Genomic DNA, 25,463 nt, shown 5'->3' on the forward strand with positions numbered 1-25,463 from the left:
ACATGCATTCTATGCTTTAACATGAACAGGCAAGATCCGAGAAAGTCTGGCTGCCTCCTTCATAGCCAGATGCACAACAGTGACATCAGTATTGAGATCTGTGGGCCTACTCCAGAGGTCTCAGTGCTTTTGTGCAAAATGTGCTGCTGTAGTCTGGCCTGTCAGAAGAGTGCTGCACAGAGAGGGCAGAAATACCAATCCTTACAGTGCCCAGAAAATAAGATCTGCACATGTAGGGAACATATACAAATGTGGATGTCCCAACCTGAATTCTAGACACTTTCTTTTAAATAGTCTGAACCCAAACCATACAGAGTTTTATAGATCATAAACAGCAATTTAAAATCTACCCAGAAACAGACCAGTAGTCAGTGGTGCTGTGACAACAAAGGAGTTATGTGTTCTTTGTAATTACCCCAGTCAGTGGTCTGGATGCAATATTTTGGACCTATTGAAGTTTGTGAAGAATTTCCGAAGACAGCCCCACATAGGATACACTGCAGCAAACCATGTAGCCCTAGATAGAGTCCCACTTTATTTGTGTTTTTGTTCCTTAAGAAAACTAATCTAGAAGGATTTCAAAAGAGAATACATACATTTATTCAGGAAACCAGCTAAAGTGGTTTCTTCAGTAAAGATTACAACACCCTAAAGGGATCTTGTAGCACCTTTGAGACTAACTGAAAGAAAGAAATTGACACCATGAGCTTTCACAGACTTAAGTCTACTTCCTCTGATGCATTTGGTCTCAAAGGTGCTACAAGATCTCTCTATGTACTGATTCTACAGACTGACATGGCTATATCTTTGAATAGCACCCTAAAAGGTTGGGATGGGAGATATTTATGAAATCAGCAAATTTCACATGTCCTTCCACCCTCCTTTGTGACCCTATGCCTCTGCTAGTTTTCTAAAAGCAGTAGCTGAGGGATGGACAGTCAAAGCAAGTAAAGTCGGAAGGTTTCCCCTCATCTCTCTCTGCACTATTTTCCTATCAGCACTGACTGACTCTGGATTTAGTTCCTTGTCCAATGTGAACAGCATTCAACTCTATGGGTGTGGGTGGGAATTTTGTCAGGATGTTGTAATGAATTGTAGGGGTGTTCGTAGATGATATACACTATTGATCTAGATCTGAGTTGGGAATAATCATGTGGCCCTTCAGGGGGTTTTGGCTTGGAAGTCCCAGTAGCCCTAACCAGCATGGCTAATAATTAGGGATAATGGGAGTTTCACCCCAACAGCATCTGGTAGGCTGTATGATTCATACCCCAATTTAGTCCAAAATTTTGAAAAGTGCAGCAGTAACAGATGATGTACTTCAACCTGCTGTTCCATGTTGCTATGTTAAAATGTTGAGTTTGAGGCTTACTTCTTATTTAATTTTTAATTTGCATGTTATTTAGTGTTTTTAAAGCACTGTAGTTTGTGTGGGCTCTGCTATAGTTTATGGAAGAATAATGTACTGTAGGTCTTTCTTCCTGGAGCCAATATGGATATAAACTCACAAAAGCCAATAACTATCTTGGGCTGAATCATCATGAGGACTGAAGCACAACTCCACTGCATAGTATCCTTGCCCCAGTTTGACCCCAGCCCTCACTGTCACATATACCTGGTTTGATCCAAACTGAAAGCACTTTGAAAAGCCACACAGGACCCACATTATATAGCCAGATTGGTGCAAGGGGGTTTCTGCTGTGTGCATGTATTTGCTGCTTTGATTTATGTCTCATGACCACAGTGGCTGTAGAGTTGTTGTTTTTTTGTTCCTGCAACGCATGTGCATAGTTGCATATTTACTTAATAAAATAGCTTTTGTTTTACCTTTGTTCACCTGTGTTTCTATAAATGAAGCCAGTAGAGAAAAGAGGAAGTGCATTTATGTGCATATAAACACAAAATCCGGGGGGGGGGGGGGGACACACCATCTTTCCCAAATGCTAATAAACAAACAAAAAACAAAACAAACGGCTTCATTCATATACTGCTTCATACTGAACTAACAGTGTCTAAGCGGTTTACAGCTGTAAGCTAATTGCCCCCAACAATGTGGGTACTCACCTTTAGCGACCTTGGAAGGATAAGCCTGAGTCAGGCTTGAGCCTTGGCTGGTATTGAACTCGCAACCTTATGGTTTGTGAGTGAGTGGCTGCAGTACAGGCATTTAACTACTGCATCACCAGGGGAGTCACTCTTCTGTGGCAGGAATGATCAGGCAACCAGATGACCTAGGTGAGCACATAACTGTCTCCCCCCTTCCTCTTGATTCCACCATGATCCCAATTTGGGGGTCAAATCACACATTTTAAAAATCCAGTCCTTTCTAAAACCGTGGCTTAAATTAGAGAGTTTTTAAAAATCGCCTTAAAGCCCTTTGGCACTGAAGAGTTTTCACATCAGAAGGAGAGGAACATTATGTGTTCCAAAAGGACTACAATTGAGGAAAGGACACATTCTTTAGCCTGTGCAGATTCATCCTTAGATGCTTCCATGATACTTATGCTGCTGTTAACAAAAGCATTCATTATATGTTATACCATAGCAGAGTACAATAAGCAGAGTGGTGGTGTCTATCAACTCTGCCAGACAGTGTGGCACAGTGATTAGAAAGTCAAGCTTGGACTGACAAGTCTTGATTTATATGCTGTTTGTGTGATGTTTGCTGTGGAGGTAATCTTGAGCTATTTATACCTCTCGGCCTCATCAACCTCATAGGATGGGAGCTGGGTGAAATGGGTCCTTAGGGAAGGATGAGACGAGAAATATATTAGTTACTGGGAATGCAGTATGCTGTAGAAATAATGCAGTTTGACATCACTTTAACTGCCATAGCTCCATCCTACAGAATCCTGTGGTTTGTAATTTTGTGAGGCACCAGCACTCTTTGGCAGAATAGGCTAAAGTCATTGTAAAACTACAAATCCCAGGAATGAACTGCAGCACTTCAAGTGGTGTCAAAGTGTAATATTTCTACAGCACACATTAACCCTAGGTTGGAGTGGATAGTTGTGATTTTCCAAATGTTACTTGACTGCCATTCCCAGCATTATAAGCCAGCACTGCCAATGATGAATTATGGGAGTTGCAGTCCAGTATCATTTGGAGAGCCATAGTTACTCACCTAGGACTTGGCATCTATCTCTCACCCTTTCATATCATGGTTGCTATTGAAGCAGCTAATGCTTTTGTTGTAGCTAACTTTTCAAACCATTTATGGCTGTTCAGTGCTGGGCTTCTCCTACCTCCACCCTGCCATGGCATCTTTTATACATTTTTTTTAAAATGTCCTTGTCTAGAATGAAGCATTGTCTTGTCAGTAACTTCAATGGATTTTTCTCTCTAGCTAACTCAGCCCATATAAATACCAATGCATTAAGAGATTATGACTTACAAGTGGGAACTTTCATCTGTGACTCTTTGTCAATGAAAAAAAGCATAGAGAAGTTACAAAAATTTGAATATTCTAACTGATGTGTGTAATAATGTAGGAAGATTTTGAAACCCTGCTCACCTCTGTTTGAACTAAAAGTCAGGACTGGCCTTATCATTAGGCAGAGTGAACAGCCACTTCAGATGGCAGATGTTATGGGGTGGGAAATGGCAGTGAGATGTTGGTGAACAGGAATGTGTGCGTTCCTAACCTTGCCTGTGACCTCCAGGTACAGTGGAAGACAATAACTAATTTCAAAGTAAGATTCAGCTACCAGTCTAGTCAGCTTGTGTGTATTGCTGCGGAGGGAAGTTGCCAATAAAAACCAAAACACAGGGTTGGAGGAAACGCCACAACTTTATCCAACCAAACAGAACAGGGGTAAGGTTGGCCCCAAAGCATAAGGTCTGGATCTGACATCAATCAACCCCTGGTTGGTTGATGAACCGAATTGCTTGGTCATGGCCAAGCTTCGGTATGACATAAGGGCAACGAAAATGCCCTCTCAAGACATGCAACCGGTCGATCGCATGTTCGCAGTTGAGCCCCTAGTCACCGGGAGATGTTGAATCGATGTGGCCCCCACAATGGCCGCACGGCATGCCTTCAGTGCTCCCAGGTCCGAAAGGAATCCCAATCCAGTGCTACACAGCCCTGGATACCACGCCCACCAGATCCAGGACCTATGCAACTAAGGAGATTATCCTGATGGTATAAAGGCACATTTAATTTTAAAATCGGGTGTTATTGCACTTACCAGTGACCAGGCAAATGCAACCTATATGCAGCCTTTCAAAAATAAGATTTTGCCATTTTTGAACAGCCGCTAGATAAGCATGGTTGGAATCCATGCTGAATATGGGTTGCATTCACCCAACCACCGATGTGTGCGATAACACCACGTTTTAAAATTAAATGCAGAGAGAGAGAGAGAAAGGAGGGGTCTAGTTACATAAACTTGCCTGGTTCCAGTGAGGGCTGATACTCCCCAATGCCCTCCTTTTCTAGGGCATGTCCTCCCTTTCTCCCTCCTGTCCAGGAGGACTTCCAAAACGCCTTCCCTCTGCCTTCTCCCACCAGCTCTGCCCTTAATTAGAGGCTCCATTAGAGGAGGAGAGAATGGAGCAAGGGAAGTGTGTGTGTATCCTTTTAAGAAGTCTCTCCTGGGGACAGCAAGGCAACTTAGGAAATCAGGAAACCGGACACATCTGGAGGCTTGCATTTTCACACAGCAGCCATTACATGAGAGGAGTCAATTCGCAAGCAAAATGGAAATGTAAATCCGGTAGTTTTGCGAATTTACTTATTTCCTGATTGACCTCACATTCTCCCTGAATTCTGTTCTGATTGCATGCAGCATCATGTGAAAAGCAGCTGCGAATTTGTCCCTAAGCCCTGGATGACCCTGCATTGCCACCCCTTTAAACTTCCAATTTTGCCCCGTGTGATAACGTCCAGAGTGTTTTTCAAGACTACCTTGCTCTTAAAAATAAGATATTGTTATAGCTCAAATGTGGGCAATGTGGGCTCCTCTAGATGTTATTGGACTGCAGTTCCCATCAGCATTAGCCAGCATTGCCAGTGATGAATAATTCTAGGATCTGCAGTTTATCAAATTCTGAAGGTTCACGCTTTGCTCATCCTCATTGTAGTTCTAATACTTTGTCTTTTTACAAAAACTATACTCAGGGGATCTCTCAAGCTTAACACACACACACACACACACACACAATAGTATACGATTATGTCCAGCAAGAGTATCTTGATAGATGCCCCTTCATCATGAGATAAAATTACTTTGCAATAAATAAATAGATCATAGTGCATAGATCAACATATCATCTACTGACATCTTTACAATTGTGCATAGTCAAGATTTGCCTTCAGAGTTGCAGTCATGGAATAATGTTAAGCACTACAATGTTTGCTTTGCTCTGCCAAAAAGTTAATAAATAGTTAAGAGATCATTGGCTTTGGTAAACTTCAGCTTGCAGGAAAAAAATGTATATGTGTAAATTTACTTTCTTAGGGCAATTCTGGTTGTTAAGATTAGATGAGGACAGGATCAAGTGGATTTTCAGTGTTGTCTCTTGTTCTGCTACCTTGAGTTCTAGTCTTATGAGTTGTGATAAGCTTAGCACATATGCAGAAGTGCTTCCTCAAGTGATGAAATGTATCTTGTTTGTCACAATACATGATTGTCCTCAACTGTGTATCTTGCATTTAAGTTGCTTTCCATAAGTTGAAGGTGACTTGAAGGCACATAACAACAATGGAGACTCCTCGTCCTTTTTTCTGTGCTGGGTGTTATCTATATAATGTTTATGCTGGTGCATATGTTAGGTCTCTCATGAGCTATACTTATTTGTATAATAGCCTGTTCGAGGCACTGCATATGCTTATTATCTACCGTTGTATTGGATAATTGCTCTTGCCAGTGCTAAAGCATGGTTAAAAGAATATACCTATAACACTGCATTTCCTCTTAGGTTATAATACATGTAACATCTTGTTTTAAGGCTACTGTTTAAATTCGTGTATGTTAAAAGGAGTGTTATTACTCCTTTTGTATGTTTGTGATTAAGGTGGAGTTACAAGTGAGAGAGTAGTGCTTACCTGAAGGCGGAGCTAGAACTGAGAGTAATGTTCTTTACTTGTGTTTATATCAGGGCCAGACAGAGTATCAGAAGGCAGATCAATAAAGGGTTATTGTTCCTTTTTAGTACTAAAATAACCCACACCCTCCCCATCCCTAGTTATACAGGAACACTATGGGCATGAAGTCAACTAGTGGTAGAGAAACGGCTTTACTTTTTAATGTTTACCCCGCTTTACCATAAAAGTGCCCAGGAGAGTTGTCAATAAAATCCACAACCCAAACCTAAATTGTAAATAATCAAACAAGGAGATCCTGTATGGGACAACCATTATGGTTCTGCATGCAGAACTATACTACAGCTGTTCATTCAACATTACCCGACTCACCACTGCAGCATCCCCCAATCCATTCCATGCCTGGTGGAGAATCCAAGATGGGATCATAGAAGCATCTGACTGCCCTTGTAGCCATAACAGTATTATTACATCATCTGGAGGTCTCAGAAGACTATGTAGTCTTTCCACTTCTGGTTATAAGGTTACAGCCAGTTGTGTCTTTGATACCCATCCACCCACAATGTCCAGTAGCCATGGAATAGCCATGGGGGAAAAGAAGCTGAAGGAGCTCAGCAATGAGTCAAGGGAGGGCTTTGGTTGCTGCAGAGGGTGGAAGAGAAGCCAACCTCTGCAATGACCAAAATACAAAACAAAATGAAATTTATTATGGCACACAGCCAGCACAAAAGTAAAATAGTTAAAAGGATAATCAACTATGCATATGGTTACATTGTATTTTAACACAGCATATAAATACAAATATCTATGAATATCTAGGATAAAAACCCAGTGTGCATATTGTCAGAATGATTTAACAGTGTTCTAAAATATGACTTTAGCAAAGACATTTGACTGGCTACTGTCAAGATATCTCCAAATGGAATTATATAATATAACACTGGAAGTGAAGTAAATAAATTAAATGGGATACATTCCGAAAATAAGATATACACATGCATACAGCAGACTTACAGTATGCCTTTATATGTCACAAAGGACTTTATCACTCAATTGCATTCGTGAAGGAAACGGGAACATGCTGGTTTGAAAAGCCAGCCAATATCAGAATTAAATAAAAATGGGAGCCAGTATAAATAAATAAATAAATAAATAAATAAATAAATAAATAAATGCAGATTTAAACACAAAGCAGGAGAAATAAAATGAAACAACCTAGTAAGTAACTACAAAAGAGGTTTAGCTGTCATCAGAAGGCCTTAGCCTTGAAGCTTTCCTATGCACACATGGCCGCTTCTTTATCATAATGGAGGTGGCTTCTTAGTCCTGCCTTAGTCCTGCCATTCTATGAGCCTTAGTGGATCTATCCTGAAGAAGAGAGGGAGTCAAGCAGCAGAGCGGGACATGGAGGAGAAGAACATGTTACTGAATGGTTTGGCTTGGCAGTAATATCATTGCACTCTTTGTCGGTATGTTTGTAAAGGATATGTGCCAATATGTGAATAAGCATGAAGATGAGCACATGTTTTAGAAGTAGTAGTAGTAGTAGTAGTAGTGTGAATATTATCTGTCAGTGCAGCCTTGGTATGAATCAAGTAACATACCTCTATTTGGCTTGGCAGTAATATCATTGCACTCTTTGTTGGTATGTTTATAAAGGATATGTGCTAATTTGTGAATAAGCATGAAGATGAGCACATGTTTTAGAAATAGTAGTAGTAGTAGTAGCGTGAATATTGTCTGTCAGTGCAGCCTTGGTATGAATCAAGTAACATGCCTCTACATTCTGACACATGTCTGGTTATGTATAAGTAACTTTTTCACATGAAGCTTTGAGCTGGACTGGGGTGCATAACTTCAGCTGATCTGTCAGTTAAATCATTAGATATGAAGAGCCAGCTAACTGTCCTTGTGCACATAGATTTCATGCATGCTCAGTCTGCAGTTTAAACAGGAAAACAAGCCAGCATAACTTGACTTTGTGTGTGTAATGGGAATGACTTATATGAATAGCAAAACATTTTTTTGTTTGCCAAATAGGTGGGTAAGCTCAGTGTCATCCAATCACCTGTGGCTGCCTTTCCTCCACCCCCTCAGAGCAAGCAGATTCACACCCCCTACTGCTTCTACTTTTAAGGCAGATATTGAAGTAAAATGATCCTCAACCATTTGTTGCCTGACCAAAGAAGTCCATAAACTGAATAGTTCTGTCGGGTAAGTAAAGCTTGGGTTGAAAAGAAGCTGGCAGTGAAGTAAAAGATTTGTAAGACAAACTTTCACACTGACACTACCTTGAATGAAGTCTTTAAAATCTGTAAAGTCTGTAAAAAGTCACCTCCTATAAATGGATTACCAACCTGCAAAGAGTGTACCAAGTGGGCTGTTTAATGGGAATGTGAACAAAAAGTTATTTTTGATAATTAAAAATAATATGTAAGAATTACATAGAAATCTAGTTTTCTAGAGAAATTCCCCCTATAGATTTTAAAAATACAAAATTGAGAGTATCTATATTATGATTTTGGAGGAATATAGGAAAAATGCTTAAGAAGAAGAAGGCAATTTAATGCTCAAAGTCTATCTTGTTTCTGTGAAACAATCTTAACTGGATTGCGCTGAAATTAAATTACTGTATTAAAAGGCAAAGATGGAAAATTTGAACTCTATGGAAAGTTTCCCTTATGTGGTATTTAATATTTGAAACTTTGCTTTAATGGGTTTTTTAAAAAGCAAATTAAGTCTTAAAATCTTTCTGCACTTACTAGGAAGTAAATAGGTTTTGAACTCAGCAGGCATTTACGGCTACTTTGTTAAAAATTTCTACAGCAGTACTTAAAGGAGTAGCAGGTTTATTGTGGTTGAAAATTTACAGTCTTATAAATGTTTTCAGGGAGGTTACATCTTGGTTGCTGAACAGTATCTGGGGCTCTGAATCTTCTAGTTTAAGAATGGGATGCTGCTCTGAGGTGGCAAGGCTAGAAAATACAGAGGGAACCAATATGTAATTTCTGATTTTATTTTAAAAAGGTACCAGAATGATGGTGGATGTTTGTCACGTGTGTTTTCTAGAAAGGACCTATGACATGCACATAGCCACATTCTAATAGGCATTTCCAATTGCAGTTGTTGTTTTTTCCCTAGGGGAAATATTCACCATTGTGTAAACTAACTTCCTCTTCTGCTACTGAATTTACCATTCCTGCAGGGTTGGGAGACCCTTTTGAGAAGATTTGGAGAGTGGGAATTGGAAACCTGTTCCACTAACAAAATGCCCTTCTATTGGTGGACAGCCACAATGGATGCAATCTAAAGTATTGCTTTTTAGTGTTGCAAAATGTGTTATTTCTGCTGCATATGGTATACTAAATAGCTAACTGGCATCAGATATTGGAAATTAGTAACCAGAAACACATTTATTGTACCTGTTTAAGAGTGTTCTGTATGGGTCAAACAGGAGCAACATTATGAGAGTGTGTGTAACTCTGCCACTTGTTAAGATGATATGAAGTGTGTGGATTATGTGAAACAAAAACTGGTTGGTTGTAATTTGGGGGTGTACTTTTGGTGTTGATGTTCAAGGTTTCAATATTAATTTTTAATAAGTTCCCATGGAGGCAGGATAAGAGTGCAGGACAGGAGATTGGAAGAAGGGTGCTTTGGTGTTAGCAAAATTACTGTATATACTCAACTATAAGTCGACCTCATGTGTAAGTCAAGGGCAGGTTTTTGGGCCAAAATTATGGATTTGTATATGACCCATGGATAAGTCAAGGGTAATATTTAGGGACACATAACAATGGATTTAAAGGATGACGCAAAGCAATGTCAAAGCCCATGCAAAATCCCAGCAGGCATAACTGTTCGTGCTCATCATAAAGGCTGAGGGATGAGAGAGTAGAATGGAGGTCAGTTCTTCCAGGACATATTACGGTCTTGCCTTTCACCAAGGGATGGATCCTTTTTTTATGAGAGTTAAAGTACAGAACTTACATTGACCCATAAATAAGTCGATTCAGATTTTTGAGGTCAATTATTTGACTAAAACATCTAGATTTATACATGAGTATATACAGTATCATAGTGGGGAAGTTAATTTTTGAGCACTAATGCTCAGAATCTTTCTGCTAGCATAGCTACTGGCCATGTAGGCTGAGGGATTCTGGGAGTTGTAGTAAAAAAAAATTAAATGTCATGAGCTGTAGATAAATTTTCTTTCAATTTAAATGTATAACGCTATACATAGTTACCTTTTTCTTTTAAAAAGTCCCGTTCTTGAATACTAGTTTTATTTTCTTGGTAAATAGTCAAAAACGCTTATGTAGAAGGGAACTCTGTGATAGTTTGCATACAGAAAATATCCAAGAATTCTCTTTGTAGTCTCACATGTGAAAGAGATTGGTACGTGTTGGGCATGTACACATAACTTAGAAAAAAGAGCAGGGTACTGCATTGGTTGTTCCTGTATCTATAGTGAGTGTCTGTTTTCAGACTAATTCTATAGGGCAGTTTGGGGAGACCTCAGACTTGCTTTTTACAAGAACTACCACAGCCAGACACACAATGGAGGTTTAGGAGGTGGAATCAATTATCTATTGCAGCAGCGTCCCTGATCCTGGTGTCATCTGGAGCGGGGCTTCAGAGGCAGAAGGGTCAGGGCTTATGCAAGGAGGCACAGGACGCTCATGCTGAGCGCATGTCCACACTTCCACTCCTCCCTGCCACGGCCCTGTCCTTGTTGCCATGGCCCCTTTTTCCTCAGGAAAGAATGGGGCAGTGGGAAGGAGCCGGAAAAAGCATGCACATCTCCCCGCTGTCCTTGCGGCCACTGCCTCTTTGTCCTCAGGGAAGAAGGGAGTGGCAGGAAGGAGCTAGGAGAAGTGTGCATCCCTCCCCACTGTCCTTGCTACCACCGACTCTTTCTCCTCAGGGAAGAAGGGGGCAGAGGCAGCAAGGAGCTGGGAGAAGTGTGCATACCTCCCCACTGTACTTGCTGCCATCCCTTTCTCCTCAGGAAGGAAGGGGGCAGTGGGAACGAGGTGCACATGCACACAAAGCCTGGCTCCTTGCCACTGACCCTTTCTCCTGAGGAGAACGGGGCCATGGCAAGGATGGGAGGGGGCAGAAGGAGTCACACTCCCTGCACCCCCCTAGTGATGCTACTGGTCTATCTCATTCTTTAAACTATGCACTGGGACATATGCAAATATGAAATGTGAGTCAGCAGAGATGAGGATTTCAAGTAAAGCTTTCTAAAACTGGCCAGGAGCTCTTTATTAAAGATCTGATTAAAAAAGACACAAATATATACTCAGAAGGGGGACACTAGGGCTGAGAGATGATCACTTAATAAAGGGATTTTTCTCCTTGTAATTTTCCTTGCTTTTGTTCATGTATTGGGGGTTAGAATCCCTTGGTGGTCTACTGCAAATTATCCAGACAAACATGTTATCATTTTATTCCAACATACTCTTAAAACGTCATAAAATCAATAGATAGCTGCTCTGACATGCTTCAATAATCCTGAAATTTAGAGTAATCTCTCAAAGTATGAAATACTTTATTTCCAGATAATGGGGAATGTATTTTTTCTTAAATGTTGTTGCTCTTGGATGCTTTTGAGTCCTTTCCCACTTATGGCAACCCATAATCATGGGGTTTTCTTGGCAAGATTTGCTCAGAGTGGTGTTGCATTTGGCTTCCACTGAGGCTGAAAAAGTATTATTTGCCCATGTTCACATGGTGGCATTCTGTGACTGATTTGCATCCTGATCTCCAGAATCGTAGTCCAAAACTCAAACATTTATGCTGCAATCGGTGTCATTCTTACATGTACATTATGTTATATTATTTTAAATTTGAAAATTTAAATTTGAAAATTGCAAAATGTTTTATATATGTCCCACTATATCATCTATCTCATCCCACTCATTTCATTGGGACTGATTATTACTTTGATAGGAGCCACCAGGAGATAACAGGGATGTCCAGGTATTGATATCCAGGTAGGGCTTATCTAAAACCCTTGAGAAGCCTCGTTGCCACTGTCATTCAGACTTGACAATACTGGGGTAAATGGAATGAGTATTTGACTCAGGATAAACTAGTTCCTATATAGGTATTTTAGTGATCTCTCTCTCTCTTTTCTTTTCTTTTCCCCCCCAGATTTCTTCATCCAAAATGATTACCTGTGGACCAACTTTGTCATTTATTCGGTGCCTTTTCCGGAGAAAAATCATCACTTTGGACAGTCTTGAAGATTCCAAATTATGCCGCTGTTTATCCACCACGGACCTTATTGCCCTCGGAGTGGGAAGTACCCTGGGTGCTGGTGTTTATGTCCTTGCCGGAGAAGTTGCAAAAGCAGATTCTGGACCTAGTATTGTTGTTTCTTTTCTCATTGCTGCCTTAGCGTCTGTTATGGCAGGCCTCTGTTATGCAGAATTTGGTGCTCGAGTTCCAAAGACTGGCTCTGCCTATCTGTATACTTATGTAACTGTTGGTGAACTCTGGGCCTTTATCACTGGCTGGAATTTAATTTTATCCTATGTTATAGGTGAGTTTAGAAGCCTTTGGGACTTTGGGGAGAATGACAAGCCAAACCTGCTTAGTTTTGGCTCTTGGATTCTGTTCAGTACTTGGAGCAATCTTTGTGCTTGTATGTGTGAGAGAAAGATGTTGTCTGGACATGCTCTTACTGTACCTAGTCTTTCAGTGGCTATTGGTAATGGTGTGAATGAATAAGGATCCAGTGCTAGCAATATGAGAGAGGGATAGACTTGTGATGGACTGGGATAAAGCAAGATAAATAATGTATGTACTAGGCTAAGGGTTTTTCCAACTCATGTACTGTACAGAGTACTGTAAATATGAAGATCAGATGAACCCAACAACTTGAATGGGTGTGTGTTGATAATTCTATTGGTGTGGATGAATTAATACAATATACTGTTCTGGAACATAGTAATTAGTGAGAATGGAAAAAATGATGAATTAATCTTTCCTTTCTCCACCACAGTAATTTCTCTCACCATGCTCTTGTTTTCATTAACCATACATAGTTATGTATTGCATTTTCAGTGGTGCTTAACTGGAGTTGCTTTCCTAAGCAGAGTTTGAAGTGGGTTGCCAGTTGTGGTTAAAGAGAGCTTTGGTTAGTGTTCACTACAGTTTTGATCTGTATGAGCACTAAATAATGTTGAAGGCAAAAGGGAAGAAGGAATCTATTTTGAAATAGTGGATGAATGTATGATCCATTAATTAATTTCTTTGCCATTCTTGTATGCCATGTTAACATCTACATTGCTCCCTCAGAAAATAGAGAGAGATGGTCAGTATGTTGCAATGCAAGGGATTTCTGGACTTTGGTGGGCGGATCCCCTATAGGTGTCTGCTGATACAGTTGTATTCTGAGAGCAGCAACATAAAACTGAAATCCCATATTGCTTATAATAATCTGCGCCTCTTGGCCATACTGCCCTAAATGACATCCAACACAAAGAGGAATCCTACAGGAATTGTTCTGTCTGTCTTGCCTCTTAAATCTCCTTTAACACTGCGTTGTGTGTAGTACTGTATCTTATGTTTGAAAGTGGAGTAGGAAAGGCAATACATCTTATCACTGGGGGCGTGTGAAATACAACACTAGCTAATTTTCAAAACTGTTAAACTAACCTAGCACAGTATCAGTAGTTCTTTTCAGAAATGAAACTCTAAAATTGCTGTTATGCTTGAAGCCATTTCAGATGTTTGAAAATTCAAGAAATCTAGGTGATCCTGGGTTTGCTGCTTTACAGAAGAATGATGTTATAGGGAAGAATGCATTTCTGGCTCTTTTTCACATGTTACAGCTGTAGATTCTCTGTAAGTTACTCATATGAGTAGAGACACATTTGTGCCACTTGCACAAATTTCTTCGAAGAACCAACAGCTGCAAATGGGCATATGATGAGTTAGGTTTGCTTCTTCCACGAGCTATATCCTTTGGATTCTCATAAGTAAACTGTTTATATCATCAGTTATTACAGATCCTTCCCAGTTATATCTAGATATTTTAGTGTATGTATATAAGTGTGTGTGTACACCTTCAAGTTACCTATCAATTTATGGTAACTCCATGCATTTCAGGTTTTTTTTAGGGTACATAAGATTTATGTCTATAATGGTTAGGGTAGTTTTGAAGTAAAGCACAGAGGAGTATGCTACTGAAAGAACAGAACATAAAACCATATTGAAAGTAAAAGAAGACATAAATCATCAAGGGTCTGGACAGCAAAGATTTAAGGTTGGGATTCAACATAACGATGATGATACTTATGATGCTGCTTTCTAAATACGAGTACGTTTTGTCTTTTAGAGTACCAAAAATACCATTGTAATCTGTTTTGTAGTCTAAAGTGTTTTTGTTTCATTTTTTAGGTACATCAAGTGTAGCAAGAGCATGGAGTGGCACCTTTGATGAACTCCTTGGAAAACAAATTGGTTATTTTTTCAAAACCTACTTCAGAATGAATTATTCTGGTCTAGCAGAGTATCCAGATTTTTTTGCAGTCTGCCTTATATTGCTCCTAGCAGGTAAAAATACCTAAAATCTATTTTTATCAAAATCCTAGAATTTCCATTAAGGCAAAACAATTTTATAAGCAAAAGTAAATTTGAATGCCCTGTTTTCCTGTCACATAGTGTGGAATTTAGTGTTACTCCAAATTAGAGTGAATCTGGTAAAATCAACACAACTAGTTAGTTATCACAAGTGCATTTATTTCAATAGGTTTTTTGTACTTGAGATTAATGTTGGATTTAACCTTTTATTTGCTTTCTAACACTATTTTAAATGGACTTCCATAACACTCCCATGGTTAGAATGATTGGGTAGTTTCTAGTAGAGATTAACACATATGCATGCATACAATTATAATGCTAAGCACATGCATTCATACAGAGCACATGCAATTATCTTTTTTGTTTCAACTAGTAATCGGCAAGTTTGTATGTTTACTGCAAATAATATGTACACTTTGATTTCAGATATCACAGTTAAAATGTTAACCCAATGTAGCCACATCAAGAACGAACATTTATTTGAAAAATATTCATTTAATCACTTGGATTTTTTTCTCAGTGAGCATATTTACTGTTAAAATACTATAAACCTGATTGCTGCTGAGTAAAGCACTCAATGTGTTTTTGTTAAGTTAGTGCTGATTCAATGTCATAAGCAGAGCTTGGGAAAAATGCTGGCTAGGGGATTCAAAGAGGTATAATCTTTAAAAAGTACATACATATGTAGCTTTATTATGGTAGTTGACTAAAAAAGTTATTTGCCCAACTCCCAGAATTCCCCATCCAACATAGAATCATAAAACCATAAAGCTGGAAAAGACCTCAAAGGTCATCCAGTCCAACCCTTGCTATGTGGGAATACACAATCAAAGCACTCCCTACAGATTGCCATCTAGCCTCTGTTTAAATACCTCCAAAGAAGGAAACTACACCACTCTCTGAGAGAGTATATTCCATGCCATTGCCCATTCTAGCTGGAAGATTCTGGAAGCTTTTAAAGTGACTTTTCCCAAATTAATTTTAAATAATGTGTGATTCCTAAACACCATGTCCATGTCCCATAAGTTATGTATTCTGGAATGTCATGTTATATAGTATTTCCATATGCGTGATTCCCACAATCTATCCATCTCAAAATCCACTTGGAACTATCAAAGGACTCAGGAATTATATGCTAATAATAATAATAATAATAACAACAACAACAACAACAACAACAACAATAATTCTATTCCTGCCTCTCCCTACGGATCGAGGCAGGATCACAACAGATAAAATACATACAGAGCATACAAATTATGCATGTACAACCAGTGTAGCCTGATATTTTACATGTAATAGCAAGAAAATAGATGTATGCATGGATCCTGAACTTCATTATGTGTACAGAGTTTCTAGCACAGAGACTCTGTGAACTATCCTTTAAAAAAATCAGAAAAAATACTGAAAAATAGTAATAAGCATGTTGTTTAAAATGCAGTACCTTACTTATGCAGTTACTCATTGAAAATCTATCTTGAATTACAGGTCTATTATCATTTGGAGTAAAAGAATCAGCATGGGTGAATAAAGTCTTCACAGCTGTTAACATCTTGGTCCTTTTCTTTGTTATGATTTCTGGCTTTGTGAAAGGTGATATTAATAACTGGAAGAAAACAGAAGAATTTCTCATAAACTACACAGTGGAAGTCAAGTAATTTCTCTGTTTGTTCTACTTCTCATTGTCTCTTAGCCTTTCTTTGAGAGTTTTCTGAACCATGGATAAGTGCTACACAACTAGAGCAGAAAGGAAATCATACAAAGTGTGAGGGCTCCATATTCTGCCTCTCCTGTCCTCCATGAAACCAGGAGGAATAAAACGGCACTCTGTTTCACTCTAGCAAATTCCTGGCTAAGACCTCCAGGAATTGCGTGAAGGGCTTTTTAAATCTTAATTTCAGAACAATCTAACAACAAATCCTGGGATGTTTTACCAGCATGTTTGACAAACTTAAGTTGTTCTAAATTGAAATGCCTGATTTGTACATAATGGGAAATTGGGAATCTTTTAATGAGAAACTGATTTTTTGTCCAGTTGCATGTAGGCAGATGTGGAAGGTGCACAGGAGTCCAGTTTTCTGTGTCCAGTGTTTTTGTTCATGCATAAAATGCTAAGTTCCAGTTTAGCTTTACATATGAATGCTTCCAGTGACAGTGTAACATTTGAATTGATGTATTGCTAACAGTTCCATAGCCAGTTGTGGGTGAAGATAGTACTTAATAAAAAGAATGTGGAATTTTAATGGAATAGGTTTGGCGGGCTGAAGAAAGGACTTCCAGTGTTCAGTTACACTATAGAAAGATGGAGAAAGGAGATTCAGTTTTCAGTTACCCTTTTGAAAGATAAAGGAGTTTCAGTCTTCAGTTACACTTCAGAACAATATTAGATATTTGGGAAACAAAAATTGTTTCCTCACACAAATCCTAAAAGCTCATTATACTGTAGGGTCTTTTAACGAAAAGCTAGACCACACATTATGGTCATTACAAAAATCTTGCTTATAATAAGTGGTTGAAAAATATTGCAGTGTTTGCATGTATATATACTGTGTTATATATGGGAACAGCCTCATTGTTGAGACATTAAATGCACTTGGAAGTAGTGCTGGCATTTCAAAAGGAATGCTTTTGAAAAAAAATCAAAATATGGAGATCTTGACTTTTGGATAGTTGATTTTTAATTCAACTCTCAAGAGGCATTGTCATGTGCTGAATAGTTATTAAGGTGGCTCTCACTGACCTCAAGTGGGTTTTTAAAAAATGTATGTATTTATCAAAAAGTGGCAGAGAAAATGTGACCTACAGATGTTGCTGGACCACAAGCCCCATCACTTCTGATCGTGGACACTCCCAGATTGCATTAGCATATGGGTAGCTTTTCTAGGTGAAAAATAGCTTCTAAAACCCTCTGAACATTTTTGAAACTGTGTTTTTTAGAAACATATCATTTTCTGAGAATGTGACAAGTGCCTTTGGAGTTGGTGGCTTTATGCCATATGGCTTTACTGGAACACTGGCTGGTGCCGCAACCTGCTTTTATGCTTTCATAGGATTTGATTGCATTGCAACAACTGGTATGTTTTCTTGTTTATTGCTTTTCATTTCTTGGTTGAAACAGTGGCATTGCATTGTTTGTATTGGATATGTTTTGAACTTCTAGGGCCTGATCCTAGGTGTGTTTTGAAAACCCTGTATCCTAATGATTAAAGTCCATGCTTTGTATTGTTATTTTTTTATTTAATATGTTCCTCAGCTGTTTTTCAAGGTAATATGGTCTTCACAAGATGGATTACAATATAAAACAGTAAAATTCAAAATCTCATGTTGGTTAAGATGCTGTTGACCAGCTGCATAATGTTAAAGTTATGCCATTGTAGCTACAGTGCAGTTAGTTGGATGACACCATTGCACAAAAATTTGGCAGATTATTCTAAAATTGTGTGTAGTGGGAGTTTGCCTTTCTGCACAACATTTTGAAAAAGATAACAACTGGCACAGTGAATAAGTGAGTGCATGGTCAACTCTGATTAGGATAGTATCCTTGTGCAGTGTCTTAAAGATCATAACCGTTTGCCTACTAGTATTTACTCCAGGGTAAGGCACCAACAGAATTCCAGCCAAAAGAATGTTTTTGGCCAAAATTAAATTAACAGTCTTCAGAACTTGAAAGGGATCTTACAAAGCCACACAAAAACTTAATCTTTCTTATCTCATAGTTTTTTTGGATTCTTTAATCATACTTGCATGATTGAAAGTATTTTTACAGTGCTAATCAAACAAGATTATTATTCCTATGAATACTAAATCTTACCTTTTTTATTTTTAATAAGCTACCAGTAATGCAAACAATATTTTGGAGATTGTCTGCTGAACATCTTTAGCCTTCTTGGTTCTTGTTGCTTTATTAGTAACCTCCTCAAGCAGTTCTGCGTAATGTGCCATTTTCTGTGGTACAAACAAACAAATAAACAAACACAAACCCTACTGGACTCTATTTGTAATCTTGTTGCTGAGTCATGCCTAATTTTAGTTACTTTATTTTATTTTTGATTGTTCATTGTTTCTATGCTTGTATTTTAAAAATAAAAAAAAATCATATTCATGAAGTTAATAAAACTGGTGTGTTTCTTTTTCTTCCATAGGGGAAGAAGTGAAGAATCCCCAGAAAGCGATACCTATTGGAATTGTAACTTCTCTACTTGTCTGTTTTATGGCCTATTTTGGGGTTTCAGCTGCTTTAACTCTTATGATGCCATACTACCTAATAGATGGGAAAAGCCCTCTCCCTGTAGCATTTGAATACGTTGGTTGGGGCCCAGCAAAATATGTCGTAGCAGTGGGATCTTTATGTGCTTTATCAACAAGGTAAAAATAACGAAAGTGAATTGTCAGCCAGCTCTGTTACTGAGAAAATAGAGATGTTGTAATGCAGCTTGTTGTTCAAATGCTGCTGAAAAGTGTAGTTACGCTTTATGATCTTAATTGGTATTCCACCTTTATATGAAACAGAGAAGGTATGTTCATGGGACACTGCCTGAAGTACTAATCACACTCTAATTCACAGTCTGTTGAATGTTGTCTAGAACTGGAACTATATAAGAATATGTGTAGCAGTGTGCACCAATATCCTACATCACCTACTTAGTTAAGGATGTGTAACTAAGTGACATATCTTGGCCCAATGCAACCAAACCCACCTTAACAGCCTACATTCACACTGAGCAAAGGATATCTGTTCAGCTGACAGTTGGGCTGCAAATGGATTACTTTTCCTGTCGTCTCCTGCCAGAAAATTAATTGTGAAAGTGGTCCTGCTTCTGACTGGTCACAGTCTTGCTCTCTGGTAGGAGGAGATTGGAAACGTCATCCTCCTGCACTCTGATTATGCACCATGTTTGCATAATTTAAAATAAGGCTGTATTTAGAGAGGCTGCATCCAGTTTGGACTTTGTCAATTGTTTAAACTATTTGTTCTGCCACTTCAAGTAGATTTCCTCTAAAAGTCATGAAGCTGAAAGAAACCAAAATAGTACCAAGACCAACTTTCTTGTGCTGCTCAGCCTGATGTAAATGTGGCTTCTATGCACCAAGGGCTGGTTTAAGCATTTTGCAAATATCAGATATAATATATCAAACCATAGTGCTGTCTTGGCTTCCTAACACTTGCGTACGCTTGTTTGCTATTAATGCTAGGACTGTTTAGCTGATATGATATTTACATTTAACACATATTGTGTAAGCAACCTGTCCAGGATCCTACAGCAAATGAAATAAGCCATGACACTTTACTCACTTGTTTTCATGTAATGGAGACATGGCATTCCTAATCTTCAGGTCATCAATAGGAGAAGAGGATCTGTGACACTGTACTATCTCTCACCCTCTCCCAGTGAATTCCTCATTACTTTCTTTGGTTTGTTTTAAATATAGTGTAAATTTACATCTTGCTTAGCAGCTGCACCACCCCATCTCTGATTTTATTTTCCAATCAATGTAAAACCTACATAATTACTCTGAATTGCCCTTGTAACCAGATTATGAATCTGGGTTGAAACAAGTTTGCAAAAGACACTATTGGTAAATTTGAGGCCAGTGTAGTCCTGCATCATGGTTAGTACAAGCCATGTATACACTGTAGTTAATACAAACCATTTAAGGAAGGAGAGGAATTCACCAGATGAAAAAGGGAGCGCATAGTCCAAGTCTATTAAGTATTGCTAAGAAATCAGAAATGTTGAATCTACAATGGGTCACAAAGCCTCTCAGTTCATTAAAAATCATTTTGTCATTTAGCCACATGATAGATTTAATATTTCATCCCTTACTGTTGATTGGTTTTAAAATTTGGAAGCATGACTTCCAGTGTGCATTTTATTTATTTGCCCTGCCAGTTCAGAAGTGCATTGTAGGGGACCATACAACTTCCAATAAAAATAAACCTTTAAAATGGAAATATATAGTAGCTGCTGAGAGGGTAAGTAATTGAAGGCTCTGTGCCTGGTAGGCTCATGTGGCTGTCCTAATACAACTTATACTTAGTAATTACAGTAGTTATCAATATATAAAATTGTAATAAATATATTTTCTCAAATTTCAAATGGTGTGCTCAGATATATCCATGTAGCCAGAACAGTAACTAGTGAAATCATATGGATTAGCACAACAATTACAGCTTTATTGTGCCCAGACTCCTAACAGACTTTCAGCAATGATCATGCATCAAGATGGCTTAAGTAAGAGCAATGTGGTGAACCATGCTGCTGATCCTGTTTGGAACAGACACTAGCGTGCTTGTTGAATGACTTGTCTGATTTAGGTAAAATAGTTCCTTTCCATGGAGATGTAGCAAATTCTTCAAGTTTCTGTTTAAAGTATGTAATTCTTCACATTTTAATACATGATATGATTAGTTATTGACGTTTTTTGTAAGGAATTGTCGACTGCAGGATGAGATTACCTTTTTTAATTCTGCTGCCTGGTGCAATCTGTCAAGGTGTGGTAATGCTTAATTGCATTGCAAATACTACTAGATATATTGTGCTGGTACTCTATTTTAAAAGAACTATAGTGAAGACACAAGTTACTTTACTTAATAGTTAATAATATTTGATTCCAACAAAAAATATGGACACAAAAAATAAAAGAAAGAAAAATGCATAATTATAAAATAACTAAAATGTTGCAAATAGCATAACATTTTTAGAGAATTGAATTGAAATACAGTCCTCTCAATTTTAAAGGTAATGCTAAGAAATTAGTCACATATTGTACAGCATCTTTACAAGCCAGCAAGTTAATCTCATAACTTTTTGTCCTAAAGCTTTTTGGATAGCATCACAAGCCTGCCTATTCTTTCTATTGCAAACCCTTCTTGGTTAGGCAGGAAAATGTAATTTGTGCTTGATTTATGGGGTTGTACAGATCATTTATCAGATATGAAGCTCTCTCTTGCTTCAAAGTATAAAGAATAATAAACAAGTGCACAGTCCCTTTATTCCGAAGGCATTACTTACAAACTGTTGTGCTAGAACTGTATAAGACCTCTCTTTCAAATATTGTGTGGACATTCTAAAATCTGGGTCAAATGCAGTATAGTCTGTAGGAGAAAGGAAATTAGAATACTCCTGAATCTCAATCTGTACACAGATTCTTTGTGAGATTAAAAAACAACACAAAACCCTGAGCTGGGCTATAAAGGCTGCAAAATATACTGTACATAAAAGTAGTTTTTATGATCTCTGATATCATAATATCAGAAATATCAGTTGAAGATTCAAGTAACTTGTATCTTAACTATAATATGTCTTGCATACAGTATCTCCTTTCTTACCAGTTCCTCAAATGTCTATTAGGTTTCTGGTATCACGTGCTGGTAATTAGCAGTTTTGCTTTTCTCTAATGCATTGCATGAATTTGTGTTGGCCATATTGCATGTTCTTTTGCTTTTTATTCAGTCTTCTTGGATCCATTTTCCCAATGCCGCGTGTAATCTATGCTATGGCGAAGGATGGGTTGCTTTTCAAATGGCTAGCTCAAATCAGCCCCAAAACGAAGACTCCGCTTGTTGCTACTTTATCATCGGGGGCTGTAGCAGGTGAGGCTGGAAGCATATTAACTGCTTACGGAAAATTAACTCTGTCAGAGAGCAAAGTAAGACATGGACAGGCAGTTATGGTTCTAATGATAAAATGTGAATCCCTAAATACAATATATCTTTTTCCTCCACCCAACTTTATTTTTGGTTATTGGAATTCTACTGAATTTTATTGGTAAAAGTCCCTTGATGTCCATGTTTTGGATAGTCTTTGTTATGTAATATTGTTCCAATAGAACTTGAACAACTAAATTTCTTTGTTCTAGTCTTCTGGGCTCTATGTTCCCTTTGCCCCGCATTCTGTTTGCCATGGCACGCGATGGTTTACTCTTTAGATTTCTTGCCAAAGTGAGCAAGAGGCAGTCTCCAGTTGCTGCCACATTGACAGCGGGGCTCATTGCCGGTAAGCTTTGTAAAACCAGGTCTCACTTAACTGGGATCTGAAACCTGTGTTCACATGCTTAATTCTGTGATAACATGGGCCTGCATTGCATGTAAAATGGGAATGAAACTGGTGAAGGCATAGTACACCTGAATTGTGAAGGTGGTGGTGGTGATAGAAGAAGCTTTCTGGAGTTATTCCCTAAAGCATTTCTCTAATGTGACCAATGATGCTTGGTTGTGCATGTGGAATAAAAGAAGCATGTGTGAATACCTTGGTAAAATTCCTCTGCTTTTTCAAGCCTGTCTTTGAATTCTGCCATTTGTATAATAGTCATGTACATAAACCTCTGTACCGAATGTAAAAATTGCAAATGGAATGTAGCTTGAAGGATGAGTTGTTTTTCTTCTTCCCTGGTTCCCCCTCCTGCTCCAAAGTGGCATTGTTATTAACAATTCAGCATGATAACCTCTTTGTTCTAAGTAGTGTTAAAATTTGATGTTGCCTTTATAACAAAAATCAGGAGTTCAAAATCGGGCAGTCTAAACCAAATGAAACCATATACTTACAGGTTAATTTTTTGCCCATGTAGTACCTATGTTGGCTGAAATTTGAGAAAAGAGAATAGTCTCTTTGATTATTAGGTTATCAGGATAGTGGAACTAAAGAAGACACACCTTCTCAAATCATTTCATATCTGCAAGACTATAATCTTGCTTGCAATATTCTGTGATGTCATGTGATTTAGGGTGATATATCTCAAAAAGAGAAAACATACTCAAGAGTAGCAGTGCTGGCAAAGTACACTATCCAAAATCCACAAAACAGTGATACCATTATGGGAACAACCAAAATGCACAAAATGCATAATGCCAACTTTTGAAGCTCCACTAGTTTCTTCATCAGGCAAAAGTGTTAAAAAGCATATGGGAGGGAAATTAAAAATATGGTGATGTTAAAGTCACAGGCCTACATTTTGTCAAGATATTGTTCTTAGTTAAATTGGTATGGAGGACAGAGGCAATCTGTATCTCAAAGGAAGCATTCTTTTGAGACATTAATGGCCAAAAGGAATATTCTCTGCCTGCAAGGATATCCTTCCATGCCATCCTAACTGAGAACAACATCTTGACAGAATGTAGAGCTGTTACTCTAACACTCTCATCTTTTTTCTTTTCCTCCTATATGATTTTTATCACCTTTGCTTGATGAAGCTTTGAAAGCTTGTGTCATGTATTTTGTGCATTTTGGTTGACCCAATAGTGCTATCACTGTTTTGTGGATTTTGGATGTTATCATCCATTATTTTATTTATTATCGTTATCTCAAAAAGGTTAGCTTCCAAGAACTAGATATTTAGAGTTAGCTTCTGCCAACCCATACCAATATAAATTTATGAAAGTGAGATTTAATTTTAAATTGATAGTAGATTACTCATTTGAAATAGATCTTATCCAAATGTAACACAGTGCCCCCCAAAACATGGATTCTACATCAAAAACCAACTCGGGAAATGTGCGCTTTCATTGCTTCCCCCTCTTGGGGTAACTCCCTTGCCTTTCTTTCCCAGTGATAATTGGGGCTACACATTACATGTCTACCAGTGCAAAATTTGGTTCCCCATAAACCTGTAGCTAATACCATGATTTGAAGTGGTATTGCAAATCATGGTGCATCATTCATGGTTTCCACTAATACATATGCTAAAACTAATGAATAATTCCCTGAATCCAACATGGTTGTGGTACTGCAGTGCCAGTGGAACCTCCCTTCCTCTCTCCCTAATGGATTTGCCACCCAAAGCAGCTGCATATGGTCTGCCAGATACTCAAAACAGGGGTTTGTGGTGCACAGAAGGCTGCAGTGGGAAGGACAAGTTCCTCTTCTCACTTCTTCTGGATTCAGCCATTCTGTTACAAGAAGCTCATTGTTGGATGCTGCCCAATGCTAAAGAAGGAGGCTGGTTCCTGATTTTTTAAAATTGTGATTTTCAGGGAACCAGCATTACATCTGCCAAAGACCACATTTGTAGATTTCATGTTTTCAAAAAAATCTGTAGCCTGTATCCTCTATGTCACACATGCTTTATTGGTTTTAATACTGCTTAAACTAGGAATATATTTTACAAATGTTTGAATGCTGAATATTCTTAATTCTGTGCATGAGCTTTCTGCAAGAAAAGAAAGAGATCAAGGTTTGATATGGGCACAATGCACAGGAACATTTCCCATCTAAATTCCATCACAACAAATGGGATTGGAGACAGAACAAAGCTTTCTCAATGCTCACTGTTTCAAGATGATTTAGCCACAGTGCATTTTGCCCATTTCATCTATGCATGTATGTAAATGTATGGTGTTTGCCATGAAAAATTAGTTTTTTCTAGTTTTTTAATCTAAAATTAGATTAGTTTTTTAATCTAAAATTAGATTAAAACCAACTGTTGAAAACAACTGTAGACTGAAATTATAAAATTAGCAAAGTTTCCCCAAATGATTTATTTATTCCAAAAATGTTGCAGAATACTACAGTAATACAGAAATGTCAATATTGGCATAAAACACAGTTTTCATTCTTTCCATAATTTATAAGATCCTGATTTTTCTTGACTTGTGCAAAGAAAAAGTTTCTAAGAGAAAATATTAAAGGTTCTGGGTAGCACAATATCAATGATTTTCTTAATATATAAAACATCTTAACACAAATTTTACCTTCTCCCTCTAGCTCTAATGGCTTTTCTCTTTGACCTAAAAGCCTTAGTAGACATGATGTCTATTGGAACACTTCTTGCATACTCACTGGTAGCAGCTTGTGTTCTCATTCTTAGGTGAGTTCCTACTATG

The 25,463-nt window shown here is 38.1% G+C and overlaps 1 protein-coding gene across 2 annotated transcripts in view; it reads left to right on the top strand.

The window, feature by feature from the left end:
• The window catches only part of LOC149312761 (cationic amino acid transporter 2-like), a 59,041-nt gene that overhangs the window by 23,678 nt on the left and 9,900 nt on the right, over positions 1-25,463 (top strand). The window contains exons 2-9 of one of the 2 annotated variants that reach the window (XM_089525308.1): positions 8,087-8,260; positions 12,209-12,599; positions 14,462-14,617; positions 16,133-16,298; positions 17,582-17,718; positions 18,787-19,009; positions 22,505-22,641; positions 25,345-25,447. In XM_089525308.1, coding sequence (XP_089381434.1) covers positions 12,224-12,599; positions 14,462-14,617; positions 16,133-16,298; positions 17,582-17,718; positions 18,787-19,009; positions 22,505-22,641; positions 25,345-25,447 — 1,298 coding nt within the window. In that variant the 5' untranslated portion in view covers positions 8,087-8,260; positions 12,209-12,223. Of the gene's footprint in view, positions 1-8,086; positions 8,261-12,208; positions 12,600-14,461; positions 14,618-16,132; positions 16,299-17,581; positions 17,719-18,786; positions 19,010-22,098; positions 22,239-22,504; positions 22,642-25,344; positions 25,448-25,463 lie in introns of both variants that reach the window. The other variant, XM_089525307.1, reaches the window with a different exon arrangement.

The sequence above is a fragment of the Sceloporus occidentalis genome, unplaced genomic scaffold, assembly GCF_023333645.1.
Source record: "Sceloporus occidentalis isolate IW3139 unplaced genomic scaffold, rSceOcc1.0.p SCAF_5, whole genome shotgun sequence".
Lineage (NCBI taxonomy): Eukaryota > Metazoa > Chordata > Lepidosauria > Squamata > Phrynosomatidae > Sceloporus > Sceloporus occidentalis.